General features: G+C 37.2%; 1 protein-coding gene across 1 annotated transcript in view; it reads right to left on the reverse strand.

Moving 5' to 3' along the window:
• Positions 1–207: 207 nt before the first annotated feature.
• Positions 208–18,078, reverse strand: part of PPP2CB (protein phosphatase 2 catalytic subunit beta) — a 35,854-nt gene continuing 17,983 nt past the window's right edge. Inside the window, exons 2-7 of the mRNA XM_032838115.1 lie at positions 12,117–12,326; positions 10,165–10,338; positions 7,529–7,618; positions 7,253–7,414; positions 5,350–5,468; positions 208–911 (exon numbers count right to left, since the gene is read on the reverse strand). Of these exons, the coding sequence (XP_032694006.1) occupies positions 839–911; positions 5,350–5,468; positions 7,253–7,414; positions 7,529–7,618; positions 10,165–10,338; positions 12,117–12,326 (828 nt within the window). The 3' untranslated portion in view covers positions 208–838. The remainder of the gene's footprint in view (positions 912–5,349; positions 5,469–7,252; positions 7,415–7,528; positions 7,619–10,164; positions 10,339–12,116; positions 12,327–18,078) is intronic.

The following is an 18,078-nucleotide window of genomic DNA, read 5'->3' on the forward strand; positions in this document are numbered from 1 at the left end:
ATTTAGAAATAAAAATGGTTTTTATGCTCTGAACTTTTCCAGCCTACTATCTGAGGTTTTCTTCTGAATATAAGCCCGACACAAAAACACTGCAAATAAATTATCTCAACACAACTGTTTATCACAGGTCAAGATTTATTTTTTAAGAGGCTTTATATCAAGTGTCAAAATAGAACTTTTCATTTAAAGCATACCACAGTAAACCAATTTTTGTTTAAAATGGAAAGTTTATTTGCTCAGTACACCAAATAGGATGCAAGCACTGTCATGACAAGTACACAGAATATGCAGATAAACAGAAAACAGTAATTTAAATGAAGGGAAACCTTTTTAAATGTTATGACAACATACTCCCAAGAATCTTTTCTTCAGTTAATTTAACTATACATTTTCAATAAAATAAAGGGTAATGGATTAAGTGGAAGTTAGCTTGTGAATTTTTCTTAAAAATAAAACTCCAACTCTACCAATCCATGCCAGTTAAACACTATAACTAAAATTTCCAAGTAAGTGCAAAAGGAGATGAAGGAGTTAGTTACCTTTTTTGCTTGAACGGTCCAGAGGAAAATGGTTACTACAAATACAGCAGGCAAACTGTTAAGACTGACCGATCTAGAACATAGTGTTGTACTAAATTTCAGTCTCAAATTGTGCTAAATGCTCATCATTAGTATGGCACATTTTGGTCCATGATATGGTTTAATGCCAAAAGAGATCCCAATTTGTTACAGAAACACATACATTACTGTTGCTTTTTTTTGTTTTGTTTTTAAATATATATATTTTAAAAAGCCAGGTATACTTCCACATACAAAGGCAGGTTTTTCCCAGGAGGAATTTACAGGAAGTAGTCGGGGGTGCGCCGGGTAACATGAGGCTCTCCACGACGAGGTGCTGGGTCAAACTGAAGGCTATAAATGGCAAAGAAGCAGTAGTTAAAGGATTTGAATTTAAAAGCAAATCCAAGAAGAGTAAGACCCTGTAGTAGAAAGAGTGGTACTGATTTCCCCACTTTTGCTATGTTTAGGACTGGAATAACCCTGGGCAAGTCACTGCAGGTGTGTTCTTCCGTAAAACTATCTCACAGAGCTACGATGAAAACTGAAGCAGACAAAATGTCTGATTCAGTGCCTGGGAGAAAAGATTTGCAGTATAATTATCAGATGAATGAAAGCTGTGAGAATGGACTTTTTTTTTTTTAGTTCTAGATTTTAGAGGAAAGCATTTAGTCTTTCATGATTAAGAATGATGTTATTAGGGACGCATGGTGGCTTGGTTGGTAAAGTGTCTGCCTTAGGCTCAGGTCATGATCCCAGGGGAGCCTGTGTCGGGCTCCCCACTTGGCATGGAATCTTCTTATTCCTTTTTCAAATCTGCCCTTCCTGCTTATGGTCTAATAAATAAAACCTTTAAAAAAAATGGTGTTAGCTGTGAGGTTTCTGTAGATGACCTTTATCAAGATGAGTATTTTTATTAGGAAAGTGTGCTGGATTTTGACAAATGTTTTTCCTGGCTTAACTGAGATGATCATGTGTTTTTCTGTCCAACAGTTTATTGCTTTTTTTGTATCTTGAACCAACTCTGCCTTTTTGGGATAAATCACTGTGTATAATCTGTTTGCATATTACTGGATTCAGTTTTTAATACTCTGTTGCAGATTTTTGCAACTATAAGCATAAAGAGTATTGGTTTGTAATTTTCTTAAATTATCTTTGATTTTGGTATTAGGGAAATACAGACCTCAAAGAATACATTGAGAAATGATCCCTCCTATTCTATTCTTAGTCTCTGTGAAACACTCGTGTTAATTCCTTTTTAAATTTTTAGTCATTCCATCAGTGAAGTCAACGGGGCTTGGGGGCTTTTCTTTGAGGAAGTTTTAAAATACTAATTCAACTTTTTCACCTGTTACAGGTCTATTCAGATTTTCTGACTCAATTTTGGCAGTTTGTCTTTCTAGGAATTTGTCCATTTTATCCAAGTCACCTAGCTGGTTGCCAAACAGTTATACATTGTATTCCTTTATAATTTTTTATTTCAGTAAGGTCTGCAGTGACTCTGGTAATGTGAATCTTCACTGATTTTTGTTTGGCTAGTCTAGTTGAGAAGAACCAACTTCTGGTTTTGGTATTTTTTCCATTTATTCCCTCTTTATTTCGTTTGCACTGGGTTTAGGTTGTTGTTCTGTTCCTAGGGTCTTTAAAATGTAAGTTAGGTTACTGACTTGATCTTTCTAAAATCTGATTTTTAATATAGGCACTTACAGTTATATACTTCCCTGCAAACACTGCTTTCATTGTCTCCCCTACGTTTTGGCACTTTGTGTTTTCAATTTCCCTTATGATTTATTCTTTGATTCAGGTCATTTAGGAGTATGTTAATTTCCACACACTTATACATTTTCCAGTTTCCCTTCTACTTCTGATTTCTATTTTCATTCCATTGTGTCTGGAGAACATATTTTGTAGGACTTCAATATTTTTTTTTTAAGGGAACGAGAGAATCTTAAGCAGGCTCCATGCCCAGTGTGGAGCCTAACATGGCGCTTGATCTCATGACCCTGAGATTATGACTTGAGTTAAAATCAAGAGCTGGATACTTAACTGACTGAGCCACCCAGACAGCCCTCAATAGTCTTAAGTTTACTGAGGCTTGGTTTATAGCCCAGCATAAAGTCAATCCTAGAGAATGTTCCATGTGCATTTGACAAAACTGTATTCTGCTACTGTTGGGTGTAATGTCCCATAAATGTTAAGTTACAGTACTTCTCAAGTCTTCTATGTCACTGGTGATCTTCTGACTAGTTCTGTTATTGGAAGTGGCATAAGAAAGTCCAACTCTTGTCAAATTGTCTATTTCTCCCTTCAATTCTGTTCATTTTTGCTCCACAGTTAAGTGTGTTGTTTGTAACTGGTATATACTAATGCTTTGACTCTTTCATCATTGTGAAGTGTCTTTATGTCTAATTTACAATTTTTATTTTGAAATCTGTTTTGTCTAATTATTAGTTTAACTAGTTCAAGTCATGTGGTTGCTGTTAGCATGGTATATTTTTCACCTAATTTACTTTCAACCCATTTATTTTTAATCTAAATTCTGTTTTCTGTAGATATATAAAGCTGGATCTTAAAAAAAAACAATCTAGTATTTTTGCCTTTTTGATTATATTACTTAAAGCACTCACATTTAATATTGACATGACTGGATTTATACCTGCCATTTTTTCTTTTTTTGTCTTGTTTCTTGGTTCCCACTTCAACTGCTTTTTTATTAAAAGCGTATTTCCTAGTGTGCCATTTAAACTCCCTTAATAAGTTCAGTTATCTTCTACATTATTATTGGTTGCTTGAGAACTTACAATACACAACTTAATTCTACTGCAGGTTTATAAATTCCAGTCAATTTAGAGAAATTTACTTCTACATAGTAAGTTGCTTTCCATTTCTTAATTTTTTTGCTACTGATGTTAAAATCCCCAAAATGCATTGTTATAGTTACTTTTTCATACAATCTCATGCCCTTAAAGAAGCTGAGAAAGAGCAAGTATGTACAGATTTTGTTACATTAACTTCTCATTTTTATCTTCTTCATATTCTTCCTTTGGATTCAAGTTATTAAACACACGTACACGACAGTAACTGTAAATGACAGTATAACTGCAAATGACAGTATAACTGCATCTTTTTAACGGATTTAAAAACCAGCTACATATAGGTGCAAAAACAATATGGATGTATTTGTAGTATAGCTGAATTTTTAAGAAATGTAACAGAAAAAAGAAGAGCAAAGAAAAGCTTTCCTGGGATCACAGTCCCCACTGGGAGACAAGATGACTGTGCACATATATTAGCTATACCCACACAGGAACAATTAGAGGAGCATCTGGGGCATTCTTGAAAACATTCCTAAGCCACACACAGGCTATGCTGGGTCAAAGAGTTTACCCCAAAATTCGTGTCGGTTCAGAATCTCAGAATGTGACACTATTTGGAAATAAAGTCTTTACAGATGTTATTAGTTAAGGTGAGGTCTTACTGGATTAGGTTGAGTCCTAAATTACTCTGGTGGTATCCTTTTCTTTTTCTTCTGAGAGCGAGAGAGAGGATGAGCAGGGAGGGGCAGAGGGAGAAGTGGAGAGAGAATCTCAAGCAGGATCCATGCTCAACATGTAGCCCAACGTGGGGCTCCATCTCATGACCAAGACCATGACCTTAGTCAAAATCAAGTCAGATGCTCAACCAACTGACCCACACAGGCACCCCATCAATCTGATGGTATCTTTATTAAAGAAGAAACAGACACACAGGGGAGAGTGCCATGTGAAGACAGACTGGGGTGATGACTGCAGGAGCCACCAGAAGCTAGAGGGAGGCAAGAAAAGATTCTCCTCTAGAGCCTTTACAAGAAACATCACTCTGCCAAAACCTTGATTTCAAACTTCTAGCCTCCACAAGTGAGAGTAATTTCCGTTAAGGCACCCACTTTGTGGTACTTTGTTAGAGCAGCCCTACGAAAATGAAACATAGATTAATCAACAAAAGGGTATATAACCCTCAATGATACCAGGAGTTTAAACACAACCTCCAACCAAATACTGATCAAGTTACTCTGACCCAGGAGCAACTCCTAGGAAGCCAGGCTTAAAATCCCAGCCACATACATCTCTGATGGTCTGGAAAATGACATTATGTGCATCCTTAAGGCTGCACCCTCTAAGGACTAATCAAACAAGGAAAATCCAAGGTACTATTATGCTTCATTGAATTGTGAACCAAAATACGTATTCTTTCTACTCTGATAGCAACTTCTAGCCACGTCTGTTCCCAGTGAGTTCACTGGATTAGGGTGAGCCCTAAAATTTCAACGACCAAGGGGGCTGGAGCACAACCTCTGACCAGTAAAAGTGGCTTATGCCCACCCAGAGGGAACCTCTAAATAACTCTGTTGTTTAGTTAACAAAGGTTTAAAGGTTAAACCCAGGAAAAAGTCTGAGCAGGGCCCAGAGTAGAATGACTGTGGAGCCGTTTCTGTACATGGGATCTGGAAAGACAGGGAGGGAACAGGTTATATTGAGCCCGATCCACAGATTCTGGCTATTACTGAGATTTAGTGTATTTTCTAGTCTGTGTTTCTCCATGGGCTGTATGCATTTCAGACAATATTAAAAAACCTACAATAATTATTTAAAATAACCTTCCAGGTAAATAACTATTTCTGTTGGGGAAAGGGTTTGCCACGTTCCTCATTCCACTATTCCAGAAGCAGAAATCCTCCAATTTTAGTAATTGCATTTAAAATTTTCTTTCTAAAAGCTATTACATACAACTTAAAAAATTTTCAGTTACTTACAAGGAGTATTTTAAAGTGTCATCTAATTCCATGATAGCAGCCTGGTTCCCACAACGGTAACAGTAATTGGGTGCACTGAAAATGGTAACCACATTCCGATCATGACACCAATTGTATCCCTGCAATGTTTAAAAAAAAAAACAAAACACAAAACAACATTTCACTATGAAATTGTAATCTTGATATGGGTCAGTTTAGAAAACTAAATTCAAAAATTCCAAATATTGTTGGTGGAAATGTAGTCTTCTCTGCTCCCTTATATGGATCCATCCTTAACACTGTGCCCCTGCATGGAATACTGCACTGCACTGCTGGGCCCGGGTACTGTGGCGGGAGCTCAGGAACGGCGCTCTTCTACTGATATCTATGCTTCGGCTCTTGGCTCAGGTACGTATTAAAATTTCTTCCACAAAGATGGAAGATTACTTACTTTTCCTTATGAATTATTGCTTTACATATTTGGAATCTATTACTAGGTAAACACAAACTCGGAATTGTTTCTTCCCTAGCCAACTGGGCCAGCTTCCATCAGTAAAGAGCTCTTATTTCTTTTTTTTTTTTCTTTTTTTTTTTTTTTTAGATTATTTATTTATTTATTTATTTGTCAGAGAGAGAGAGGAGCGAGAGTGAGCACAGGCAGACAGAGTGGCAGGCAGAGGCAGAGGGAGAAGCAGGCCCCCCGCCAAGCAAGGAGCCCGATGCGGGACTCGATCCCAGGATGCTGGGATCATGACCTGAGCTGAAGGCAGCTGCTTAACCAACTGAGCCACCCAGGCGTCCCAAGAGCTCTTATTTCTATATGAATTTTTTATCTCAGAAGCTATTCTGATGCACATTATTAGCTGTATTTTAGATAATTATCTAACTGATTATACCAATATACCATTTTCCCTCTACTTCTATAGTGCCATTATGTTTTATTTTTGTTTTAGATTCATCCCAAGTAGCAGCTGAATTCTGATTATCTAATTCAGAGTCTCAGTATTTTAGGGAAGTAAAAAATTTTAACCATTCACATTTCTTATGATTACTGATATAATTAGGTTTATCTTTACCATATGAATTTATATTCCTTATTAATAACCATGTTCTCACTCTTCCTGCCTCAACTGGGTGAAGTTTTCTCTAACATCTTGAAGTCACTCCCTGATTTAAAAGAATAAAATTCAGGAGCGCCTGGGTGGCTCAGTCCTTAAGCGTCTGACTTCAGCTCAGGTCATGATCCCAGGGTCCTGGAACTGAGCTCTGCCATCAGGCTCCCTGCTCTGCGGGAAGTCTGCTTCTCCCTCTCTCACTCCCCCTGCTTGTGTTTCTTCTCTCACGGTCTCTCTGTCAAATAAACAAAATCTTCTAAAAAAATATTTATTTATTTATTTATTTATGTGACGAGAGAGAGAGAGAGAGAGAGAGAGAAAGACAGACAGACAGTGAGAGAAGGAACGTGGCAGGGGGAGAGGGAAAGAAGCAGGCTTCCTGTTGAGCAGGGAGCCTGACATGGGGTTTGATCCCAGGACATGACCTGAGCCAAAGGCAGATGCTTAACAGCTGAGCCACCCAGGTGCCCCAATAAATAAAAAATCTTAGAAAAAGAAACGTGTGGAGGAGGGGAAGCTGGAAGACAGAGACAGAATAGTAAAATATGAAAATATATTTGAGCAATCAATGTAGAATACAAGGGGATTTTTTGATAATATTTTTGAAACTTTTGTCTATGTCTAAATTAATTTCCAAAGTGAGTTATAATTTTGCTCTGGCCAACTAGTACTTTCCCCTATTTGCTAAAACCAACTCAATTTTTTCTCATTTCATTTAGGTAATAGGGAGGAATGTTCCACAAAGCCTTATTACAGAGATATATACTTATTTGAAATAAAGATCATCATCCCCTAGGAAAAAGACATACCTCCATTACAAGTTGGTGAGCTCGAGAAACCAGTGTGAGACCATTGGCATGGTTAAATGTTTCAGAAATGTCCTGTCCAAATGTGTAGCCAGCACCACGTGGTGAGATACCCCATCCGCCACGATCATCTGGATCTGACCACAACAGATCACACATTGGGCCCTGGCCAAGAAAATTAAGTACATGTTATAAATTACTAACAGTCAAGTTTAACTAATTTAGCTTTACCACAATGTGATTATATTTCTTTCTTTTTAAAATTAAAACTAAGTTTACCTCATGTGGAACTTCTTGTAAACGATCCAAAGCTCTTATATGATCCAGTGTATCTATGGATGGAGAGAGGCCACCGTGGAGGCAGAATATCTGTTTGTGAATAAAAAAAAAAAAAAGGCTTTATTAAATGCTGAAAGTTAATGGAGAGTAAATAACTAATAGTTACAAAATGTAAATCCTAATAGATTTGCTTTACAAAATAAAGTTTAATAATATTCACTGTTGAGGGGCGTCTGGGTGGCTCAATGGGTTAATAAACCTCTGCCTTCGGCTCAGGTCATGATCTCAGGGTCCTGGGATTGAGCCCTGCATCAGGCTCTCCGCTCAGCGGGGAGCCTGCTTCCAACTCTCTCTGCCTACTTGTGATCTCTCTCTCTGTGTCAAATAAATAAATAAATTCTTAAAAAAAAAATTCACTGTGGAAAATTTATAAAATACAATGAAAAAGGAAACAAAAATCACATTATTAGAGAAAGCTACCAATACTTTAAAATACTTTTGTCTTTATAATCCTAGTATTTTGTGTAGTGTTTTCCCCCTTCTCTAGTGAATGGGATCTCTATTCTTGTGACTCAGCATTACACTTTTTGCTAACATATAGAATTTTTTTGTTTCTCTAACAGCAAGGACACTACCAATCCTATTACTGGCTCAAACAGTTTTTCAGCTTTCTTAAAGAGTTCTCTGAGTACATAAATCATGTTGTTAGGAAAAATATTTATTAACTTCTTAATGTTTAAACCTTTTAATTCTTTTTAATGCTCAGTGCACTGGCTAGGATTTCTAAAACAAAACTGAAAAATACAATTTTTCTGTTTGTTTTGGATAAAATATCTATTCCCAGACCCATCCTCTAGGGTTCTGATCAGAGAGAATAGTAATACAAAAGTTTTAGAGGGCATTTTTTTCCTGATTTTGATGAGGTTTCTGATGTTTTGCTGATTAAGTACAGTCAGTATAAGTTTCCTTATTCAATTAATGTTATCTTATTTTACTACTTAATTATTTAGTTTTATTTTTTTGGTGCTTGCCACGTCTGGGTTAGTGAAATGATACTTTTGAAGCTCTCCATTCCTAAGCTCTAGAACATAAATTACCTTCCTTAAAGGTTTGGTAGAATTTGCTCAGAAAACTATCCAGACCTGATTACTTTTCCAATTTCTTCTAAGTTTGGTAGTCTATTTACATTGGCCTAATTTCTTCAAAAACTATTTTGCTATAGTAAATTTCATCTTTTCAACTGCAATAAAGCTGTGCCCTGTTACTGTGATATGTAAGCAGATCCATATTGATAGTAATGCCTTATTTCTCATTCCTAGTGATTTTTTGGTATCCATTTGTGCTTTTTTAAAGATTTATTTACTTGTGGGGGGGAGAGGGGAGGCAGAGAGACAAAATCCTGAAGCAGATTCCTTGCTGAGCTGGGAGACTGACTTGGGGATTTGATCCCAGGATCCTGAGATCATGACCTGAGCTGAAATCAAGAGATGGATGTTTAAACAACTGAGCCACCCAGGCACCCCTCCACGTCTGCTTTTATCTTTAATCCTTTAAGTTTTTTTTACTATGGCTATTTACTTAAGTTTATTTGTTATAAACTTTATAATTTATAAATTTATTTATAAATAAACTATTTATTATAAACTTAATACTATTAAGTTTATTTACTATGGCCATTCATTGAGTTAAATATTTCACATTTCCTTTAATTTTTTTTTTACAAAATGAAATGTGAGATTATGTATTTCCTTGCATTTCACCCCTGTTTACATCCAAAACTTTTGGTCTACACTGTACTTCCACTGTCATTTAGAAATAATTTGTGAACTCTTAAAGTCCACATTGTTTTCTTTCATGTTAGCCAAGTCTAGGCAAAATATTGTTCTTTAAAATTAATTATTGCAGGGTCCAATATCATGGCTGGGAAAATGTGGACTGTCAGGACCACACAGAAAAGGCTACAACCAAATTATGAGTGATCTATTATGCCCATGACTATTCTAGGCTTTTATACAGTTTAGGGATTGTAGACTTGCACCACATGTTATTTACTGGTACAGTATGCTTCATATTTAAAGTTAAATCAGTTCATGTTCACAGTGATTATCTCTTAGAAACTCGAATATAGAAACTTGCACAATTTTCTTATACTTTTGAATGTTTTACAGTATGTCTATAGTACTCGTTACAGGTGGAAACAAAGCATGCACTTCTTATGTAATACACATTATTACTGCTTGCAATTACCATGAAAATAGGAATAAAAAGTTATTAATGGTAACCAGCAAACAATGTGTTTATGGATGGAGCTAGTTTTAAAAAACAGCTTTGCTTTACACTAGTATTGTACTTCAGGGTCTTAAGCATTTATTTATGATATTTATAATAGGAAAAGCATATTGGCAAATTCCTTAGCAAAAATATTTACAAACACATTTGAGAACAACAGGGAAATCTGCTGGTCACAATGTACATAAAACCCTAATTCTCTATTCTGAAATTTTAATTATAAGGAAAGGAGGCAGAGAAGGCCAAGGGGATGCAGAAATCATGTCATGTAAATCTAAACCCTAAATTACTAATAGAAAATCTTTTCTTTTATTTCTGCCCCACCCACCATATAAGCACATACCCACCTGTCCATCTACTAAAGCTGTAAGTGGAAGATAATCAAATAGATCTGTAAAGTATTTCCAAACATTGGCATTTCCATACTTTCGTAGGCATTCATCATAAAAGCCATATACTTGGGTAATTTGTCGGCTTTCATGGTTTCCTCTCAATATTGTAATGCGTTCTGGATAACGCACCTGTAGGAAAAGCAAAAGAAATTCATGGTACAAAGCATATTTTTACTGGTGTTAAGCACATTAACTTCTGACCCATTTTTTAAAAAATGGTTCTTTTGTGTGCTGTAACATTAAATGCTAATTCTTACTCAGAGTTAAACATTTTCTCATTCATTATTGACTCACCTTTGAAATATTTATAGTCCATCATTTTCATTACTATTTATACCATCCTCACTGGAATGCTTACTAACTGATATCTGTGTTATTATAACAAAACTGTATCTGATTCTTGGTCATTAATATCCTCTTGATCCTCAAAGGTTCACCAGTCTTCTACGTCTTTTCAAAACACTATGTCTTACTGCTGAATGGATACTGATGGCCAAAGATTTGGACCTAAGACAAATTCCCTTATATACTAATTTCTCTCTCCTCTTTTCTTATTTTCCACAGAAAGACTGTATTTGCTAACAAAAACAGGCCTTTGCCAAATTTGAGCAAGATTTCAAATGTATTTAGAGTCTTCTTTTCATAACAGAACAGAGAGACATACCTTACAGCATACTGTTTGGTCAGGAATATGTCTGGTAAGAATTCTATAAACCAAATTAACCTAAAAGTTGCAAATGCATACTTCAGTTTATATGTATTAACTATCCATTATGTGCCCAACATTAAGCTCACATTTAAAGCTAGGTACCAGGTCTACATAAATGTAATACATGACTTCTGTTTAGGGATTCATCTCATCAAGGAGATATGAGACATAAATAATACATGGTAATAAGCCACTATGTGATACATGTAAGGGGTAGGAAATTAAGTTTCTCAGTAATTCAGAGTAGAAGGAATAATGCTAAAGTGGTTGAAGGCTTCAAGAAAGATGTAGGGTTTAAGTGAGTCTTGGCAGAAGAGGTAAGAAGTCAGAGTAACCTGGGGCACCTGGGTGGCTCAGTGGGTTAAGCCTCTGCCTTCGGCTCAGGTCATGATCCCGGGGTCCTGGGATTGAGCCCCATATCGGGCTCTCTGCTCAGTAGGGAGCCTGCTTCCCTTCCTCTCTCTCTGCCTGCCTCTCTGCCTACTTGTGATCTCTGTCAAATAAATAAATAAAAATCTTTAAAAAAAAAAAAAAAGAAGTCAGAGTAACCTTATGGGGAAATCAGATAAGGAAATAATGAAGACAGGCAGAGCACTGAAACTCTGATCAGAGATACAGAGTTTATGCTACCAAATACTGGCAGGCAAATTCAGGCTACACTACAAAGGGCTAGCCAAGCAGTCTGAGCTACCAGCAACATGGAATCTCTGAAGAGTTTCGGGACAGAAGAGTACTAAGAAGAAAGTGTTAAATAACAGAGATTTAATCTTGAAGCATACGTAAGGCAGATTTGGAGGGATCAGCAACATTAGCTCCCATACTTTTTACAGTAACTGAAGCTGTGAAGTGATTGCAGACAGAATTGTGTGATAGAGAAAAACAGACACAGGAATAACAGACTTCTCAAGGCAATAATTAAATTGACTGTATATGAAGGATACCTAAGTAAAAGATGGTTCCAAGACTTCAGCTGTGGATTATCTAAGGGAATGATTTACCAGAAGTACGCAGGTCACATTGAATGTATAATTTTCATTTCTTTCTCTTTTCCAAGATGTAAAACCAACTATTATATTTCAAGGGGCTATAAACTGAATAGATCATAAAATATAACAGATGATATGCAATACTGCCATCCTTGCCTTTTGGAAGTTTAAAGCTTGAAAAAAAAAGTAAAATTGAATTTCATTCACCATACCTTTAATGCCACAAGAAGAGTCACAGTCTCCACTGAGTAATAGCCTCTGTCTACATAGTCGCCCATGAATAGATAGTTTGTATCTGGTGATTTTCCACCAATTCTAAAGAGTTCCATAAGGTCATGGAATTGACCATGCACATCTCCACACACTGTAACAGGACAACGCACCTCTTGCACATTTGACTCTTTCGTTAAAATTTCCTTAGCCTGTTAAAAAAAAAAAAAAAGAAAAGAAAAAAAACATTAAAAGCAACATTTCTTGCACAGTACAAGAAAATCCTGGGAAAAAAGACATCTGAAATGAGCCTTAGAAAATCATAAAACTAAAACCACAATGAGATATTGATTATTAGGACAGCTAAATTTAAAAGGTAACAAATGTTTCTGAGGATGTGGAGAAATTGGAACTCTCATGCACTGTTGGTGGAAATGCAAAGTGGTACAGCTGCCGTGGAAAAGAGTCTGGCAGTTCCTCAAGACGTTAAACAGAATTACCACGTGATCCAGCAATTCTGTTCCTAGATATAGGCTTAAGAGAAATGAAAACTTAAGTTTACACAAGATCATGGCAGCTTTATTCATAATAGCTAAAAAGTGGAAACTACCTAAATGTCAAATAAGTGATGAGGGGATAAATAAAATGTGGTGTTCCTTGTTCAACGGAGTATTATTCAGCAATAAAAAGTACTGATACATGCCACAACTCTGGAAACATTGCTAAGTGCAAGAAGGCAGTCACAAATGGCCATATATATTATGACTCCATTTATGTGAACTGTTCAGAAGAGGCAAATATACAGAGACAGAAAACTGCCTAGGGCTGAGAGGATTGGGGGATAAAAGCTAAGAGGTACAGGGGTTCCTTTAGTGGGAAATGAAAATACTGTGGTGATGGATGTCCATATCTGACTATACTAAAAGCCAATGAGCTGTACACTCTAAATGAAATGCATTATATTCAGTAGGAGTACATCAAGGGGAATTCTATCTCAAAAAAGCTGTTTCTGGGGGGCACTTGGGTAGTTCAGTCGGTTAAACATCCAATTCTTGATCTCAGCTCAGGTTCTGATTTCAGGATTAGGAGTTCAAACCCTGTGCTGGGCTCCACGTTGGGTATGCAACCTACTTAAAAACAAAACAAACCTTCCTTCCCCCCGCAAGAAATAATCTTCTTAAAAAATATCTTAATTTTTTCAGTGTTCCAAGATTCATTGTTTATGTACCACACCAATAAATAATCTTATTTGCATTTTTAAAAAGGTTAATAAAAGTAACAAATTGCTTATTCAAAATTTTGGCAAACAAACACCTTATACCAATTCATAGGCTAACGTTCAACTTCCTTATTCCAACCATTTTATGTATCAGTAGAACTAGGAGGCCCTGAAGGACACAATTTATATATATACAATGGCAAATTAAATATATGAACTAAGTTCAAGTTCATTACACCTCATCTACCCAGCAACTTTGCCTAACAGAAAGAGCCCAGAATCAGAGAAAATTAAAAAAGGCCTCTGAAGTACTAAAACAGATGATGATAAAAGTATATGTACCTCCCCACCAATCTGCCAGAAGAGTCTCTTAGGCCTTCTTCTGGCCCTTTTGTTATGTGCAAAATTCTTTTTTTTTTTTTTTTGTAAAATTCTAGTAAGAGATCTAGTAAGAGATCCAGGTCTATGGCTGATTAGGAACAGAAAACCCCAAAAGACAAGTGGTAGGAACTGGGACCAAGAATAAGAAACAACCTGAAACAGGGTGATGGTATAGAAAATGATTTAGCAACAAAAGTCAAACACTAAGGATGAAACTTAAAGTAGGACCCAGTAGAGGAGAGCTGAAACTGGTAGGAGAGTAGAATTTTAGGGACATTTCTCTGCCCTGCCAGATGTCATCATCTAGGAGCATTTAAAAACATGAATTTTGAGTTTCTATACATAGGTTCCTATTGCTCTGTATCTCTGTCAACAGAGATTCTTGCCAATGGGTGTGAAACAGTATCTTTTAATTTCCACCTCTAATAGTATACTTTTTTTAAAGCAGCTTTGTGTGTGTGTGTGTGTGTGTGTGAAAGAGAAAGAGAGAGAGAGAGAGAAATGCCTAACTCACAAAATCAGGCTTTCTATTTGGTTATTTATATTTTCCCTATATAGTTTTATCAGTTTTCCCTCTTTATGGTCTGTGCTGCTTGGCTGGGTCTTGCTTTAGAAATTTTTCACCTGGGGTGCCTGGGTGGCTCAGTTGGTTAAGTGTTTGTTTCTGGCTCAGGGTATGATCTCAGGGTTCTGGGATCGAGCCCTGCGTCACGCTCCCTGCTTAGTGGAGAGTCTGCTTCTCCCACTCCTTCTGTCCTTCCCCCCTGCCCTTGTGTACAGCCTGTTTCTGTCTCAAAGAAATAAAATCTTTAAAAAATTTGTTCTCCACACAGAGGTAAAAAAGGGCATTCTTGCATTTTTATCCCAGTTTTGTTTTTCACACTTACACAGGTCTTTAATTCAGCTGGAATTTGTTATATGACATAATGTAGGGTTTATTTTTTTAAGATTTTAAGTAATCTACAACTAGTGTGGGGCTCAAAATCTACAACTCCAAGACCAAGAGTCCCACACTCTTCTGACTGAGCTGGCAGGCATCCTGTGATTAATTTTTTACTTGATTTTTCCTAATGGCTAGTCAGCAGGCTCAGCATTATTATTTATACAGTGCCATCCTTTTGTAAAGACCCACGTTGTTTCCTGATTTCTTACCTGCACTGGAACAACCCTGTACACCCTCTTAGATTCCCTTATAATTCTTTTCCTGAAGACGCTGCCTGTCCTCTGAACTGCACTGTGGTCACCGCTGATGGCGCCCTGCCTGGCTAGAGTCTAACCTGCGGTGGTGGAGCTGCCTGGGCCTCACTCCGAGCCCTAACTACGTTCCGCTGCTCCTCTCCTTCCAGATGTGGATGGAATGCCACATGGTGGGATGGGGGGTCTGGCTTCTTGAGCTGGGGCTGAAGGAGGGATGCACAATCTGGAGACAGGTGGGAGTCATCTCGTGGAGTGCACCTTGACCGGAAGGAGAGAGAAAACGAAGGCAACAGGGAAATAAACTGCCAACCTGTTTTTTCCTTTCATGAACTTCTCTGAGGTATTTGTCTGCTTTGGCAGAAGCCCCACTTCCCAAGGTAACACATCATGTGTCACCCTGCTTCACAGCTTTCTTGCCTGATTTTTTTCTCCCTTCCCCTTATCTATTAGGGCTTGCACAGTCTCTGAATAAAGTGTCAGCATCTTAATCCTTGCCTCAGATTCCCTTCTCACTGGTCTACTGCCCATGCATCAATAAAAGTCTGATTTAATTATAATGAGAAATCATGGTAACAGAGAACTGAAGCTCCCACCTTTCCTTATTTCTTTTATTCAAAATTATCTATTTTTGATCCCTTCATTAAGCCTGCCATATGAATTTTAAAACTATTTTGTCAAGGCCTATTAAAACTTTGTTTAGATTTTTTAAAAAAAGATTTTATTTATTAATTTGACAGAAAGATCACAAGCAGGCAGAGAGAAAGGGGATGAGCAGACAGCCCAATGCGGGGCTCGATCTCAGGATCTTGAGACCATGACCGGAGCTGAAGGCAGAGGCTTATTAACCCACTGAGCCACCCATTAGATTTTTGACTCAAATTGCATTGAATTTACACATATTTGTAGTCATCTTTAGAATACTGTTTTTTTCCACTGATGAAAACGGTACTGCCCATTATTTAGATTTCCCTTATTATTCAGTTTCATAATTGTCTAATAATATCTACTTGCTGTTGCTGCTGTCAGATATAATCCAAAGTAATTTATATTTGATACTATGCTGGGATTTTAAAAATACCTCTTATGCCAAATTTTTACTTAATACTCTTATAACGTGGAATACTTAAAACTAGTTTATAGAGTCTCTTGGATTTTTCATATGTACTACAGAATGACACTTTTGTTTTTTCCCTTTATAAATCTTATAGTTACTAATGTCATAGTCTGGTCTGCTATAACAAAAATGCCATAGATTGGGCAGCTTAGGAACAACAGAGATTTATTTCTCACAGTTCTGGAAGTCTAAGATCAAAATTTCTTGAAACTGAGTAAGATCAAACTCCTCTGATCTACAAGTCTCGTAATTTCTTAAGGTGGGGGATATTTTAAGGTGATGGGGATTAAGCAGCACATTTGTGAGGAGTACCAGGTCATGTATGGAGGACTGAAGCACTATATTGTACACCTGAAACTAATATAACAGAGTATGTTAATCTAGAACTTAAAATTAAAAAAAAAATTAAAAAAATATGTTTAGAGAGGGAGGAAGGTGGGGCAGGGGGAGGAGGGGAGATACAATCTTAAGTAGGCTCCACACCCAGCATGAAGCCCTATGTGGGGCTCAATCTTACAATCCTGAGCTCATGACCTGAGCCAAAATCAGATGCTTAACTGGCAGAGCCAACCAGGCACTCTTTCTTTTTTGTCGTCACCTGCATTCTCTGTGACTAAGTGTTAACTTTCTGGAGGCAGTTAGATTTTTTTCGTTGTTACATCTATTCTGCTTTTCTTGTTATTACTACTAGTTTTGCCCTCAACTTGTTTCCTAAATATTCAGCTTGTGCTATGCTTTTGTTTTTAATCTTTTATTTAATTTACATCATAGTGAGTTGTTTTATAATGTGGGCACATCTGGGTAATTTCTTTCTGTTCCTCAGGGTAAGACTTGTTTTAATTTTGGGTTGTCTATTTCCCAAGCTATGTTCCTGCTCACTTGCTGTTACTTGCTTGCCATGCTGGTCTCACTTTGTTGCTGAGCTATCAGTCCAAGCCTTCTACTTACTCCAACACACTGTGCATTTATTTTTAATTTATTTTTATTATTAACATATAATGTATTATTTGCTTCAGGGGTATAGGTCTGTGAATCATCAGACTTACACAATTCACAGCACTCACCATAGCACATACCCTCCCCAATGTCCATCACCCAGCCACCCTATCCCTCCCATCTTCCCCTCAGCAATCCTCAGTTTGTTTCGTGAGATTAAGAGTCTCTTATGGTTTGTCTTCCTCCCCGGTCCCATCTTGTTTCATTTTTTCCCTCCCTATCCCCCATGACCCCTGCCCTGCCTCTCAAATTGCTCATATCAGAGAGATCATATAACTCTTTCTCTGATTGACTTATTTCACCTAGCATAATATCCTCTAGTTCAATCCACGTCGTTGCAAATGGCAATATTTTGGTTTTTTGATGGCTGCATAGTATTCCACTGTATTCTTTGTCCATTCATCCGTTGATGGGCATCTGGTTCTTTCCATAGTTTGGCTATTGTGGACATTGCTACTATAAACATTCAGGTGTACATGCCTCTCTAGATCACTACATTTGTATCTTTAGGGTAAATACCCAGTAGTGCAATTGCTGGGTTGTAGGGCAGCTCTATTTTCCACTTTTTGAGGAACCTCCATGCTGTTTTCCACAGTGGCTGCACCAGCTTGCATTCCCACCAACAGTGAAGGAGGGTTCCCCTTTCTCGGCATCCTCGCCAACACCTGTTGTTTCCCAACTTGTTAATTTTAGCCATTCTGACTGGTGTGAGGTGGTATCTTACTGTGGTTTTGATTTGTATTTCCCTGATGCTGAGTGATGTTGAACACTTTTTTGTATCTGTTGGCCATTTGGATGTCTTCTTTGCAGAAATGTCTATTCTTATCTGCTGCCCAGTTCTTGATTGGATTATTTGTTCTTTTGGGTGTTGATTTTGATAAGTTCATTATAGATTTTGGATACTAGCCCTTTATCTGATATGTCACTTGCAAATATCTTTTCCCATTCTGTCAGTTCTTTTGGTTTTGTTGGCTGTTTCCATTGTATGCAGCATTTATTAACTCCCACTCTACCACATGTGAGACTCGTTTGTTTTCTGCCAATAAACCACAGGTTT

This window comes from Lontra canadensis, unplaced genomic scaffold (genome assembly GCF_010015895.1).
Source record: "Lontra canadensis isolate GAN:19392208 unplaced genomic scaffold, GSC_riverotter_1.0 scaffold102, whole genome shotgun sequence".
In the NCBI taxonomy this organism is placed as follows: Eukaryota; Metazoa; Chordata; class Mammalia; order Carnivora; family Mustelidae; genus Lontra; species Lontra canadensis.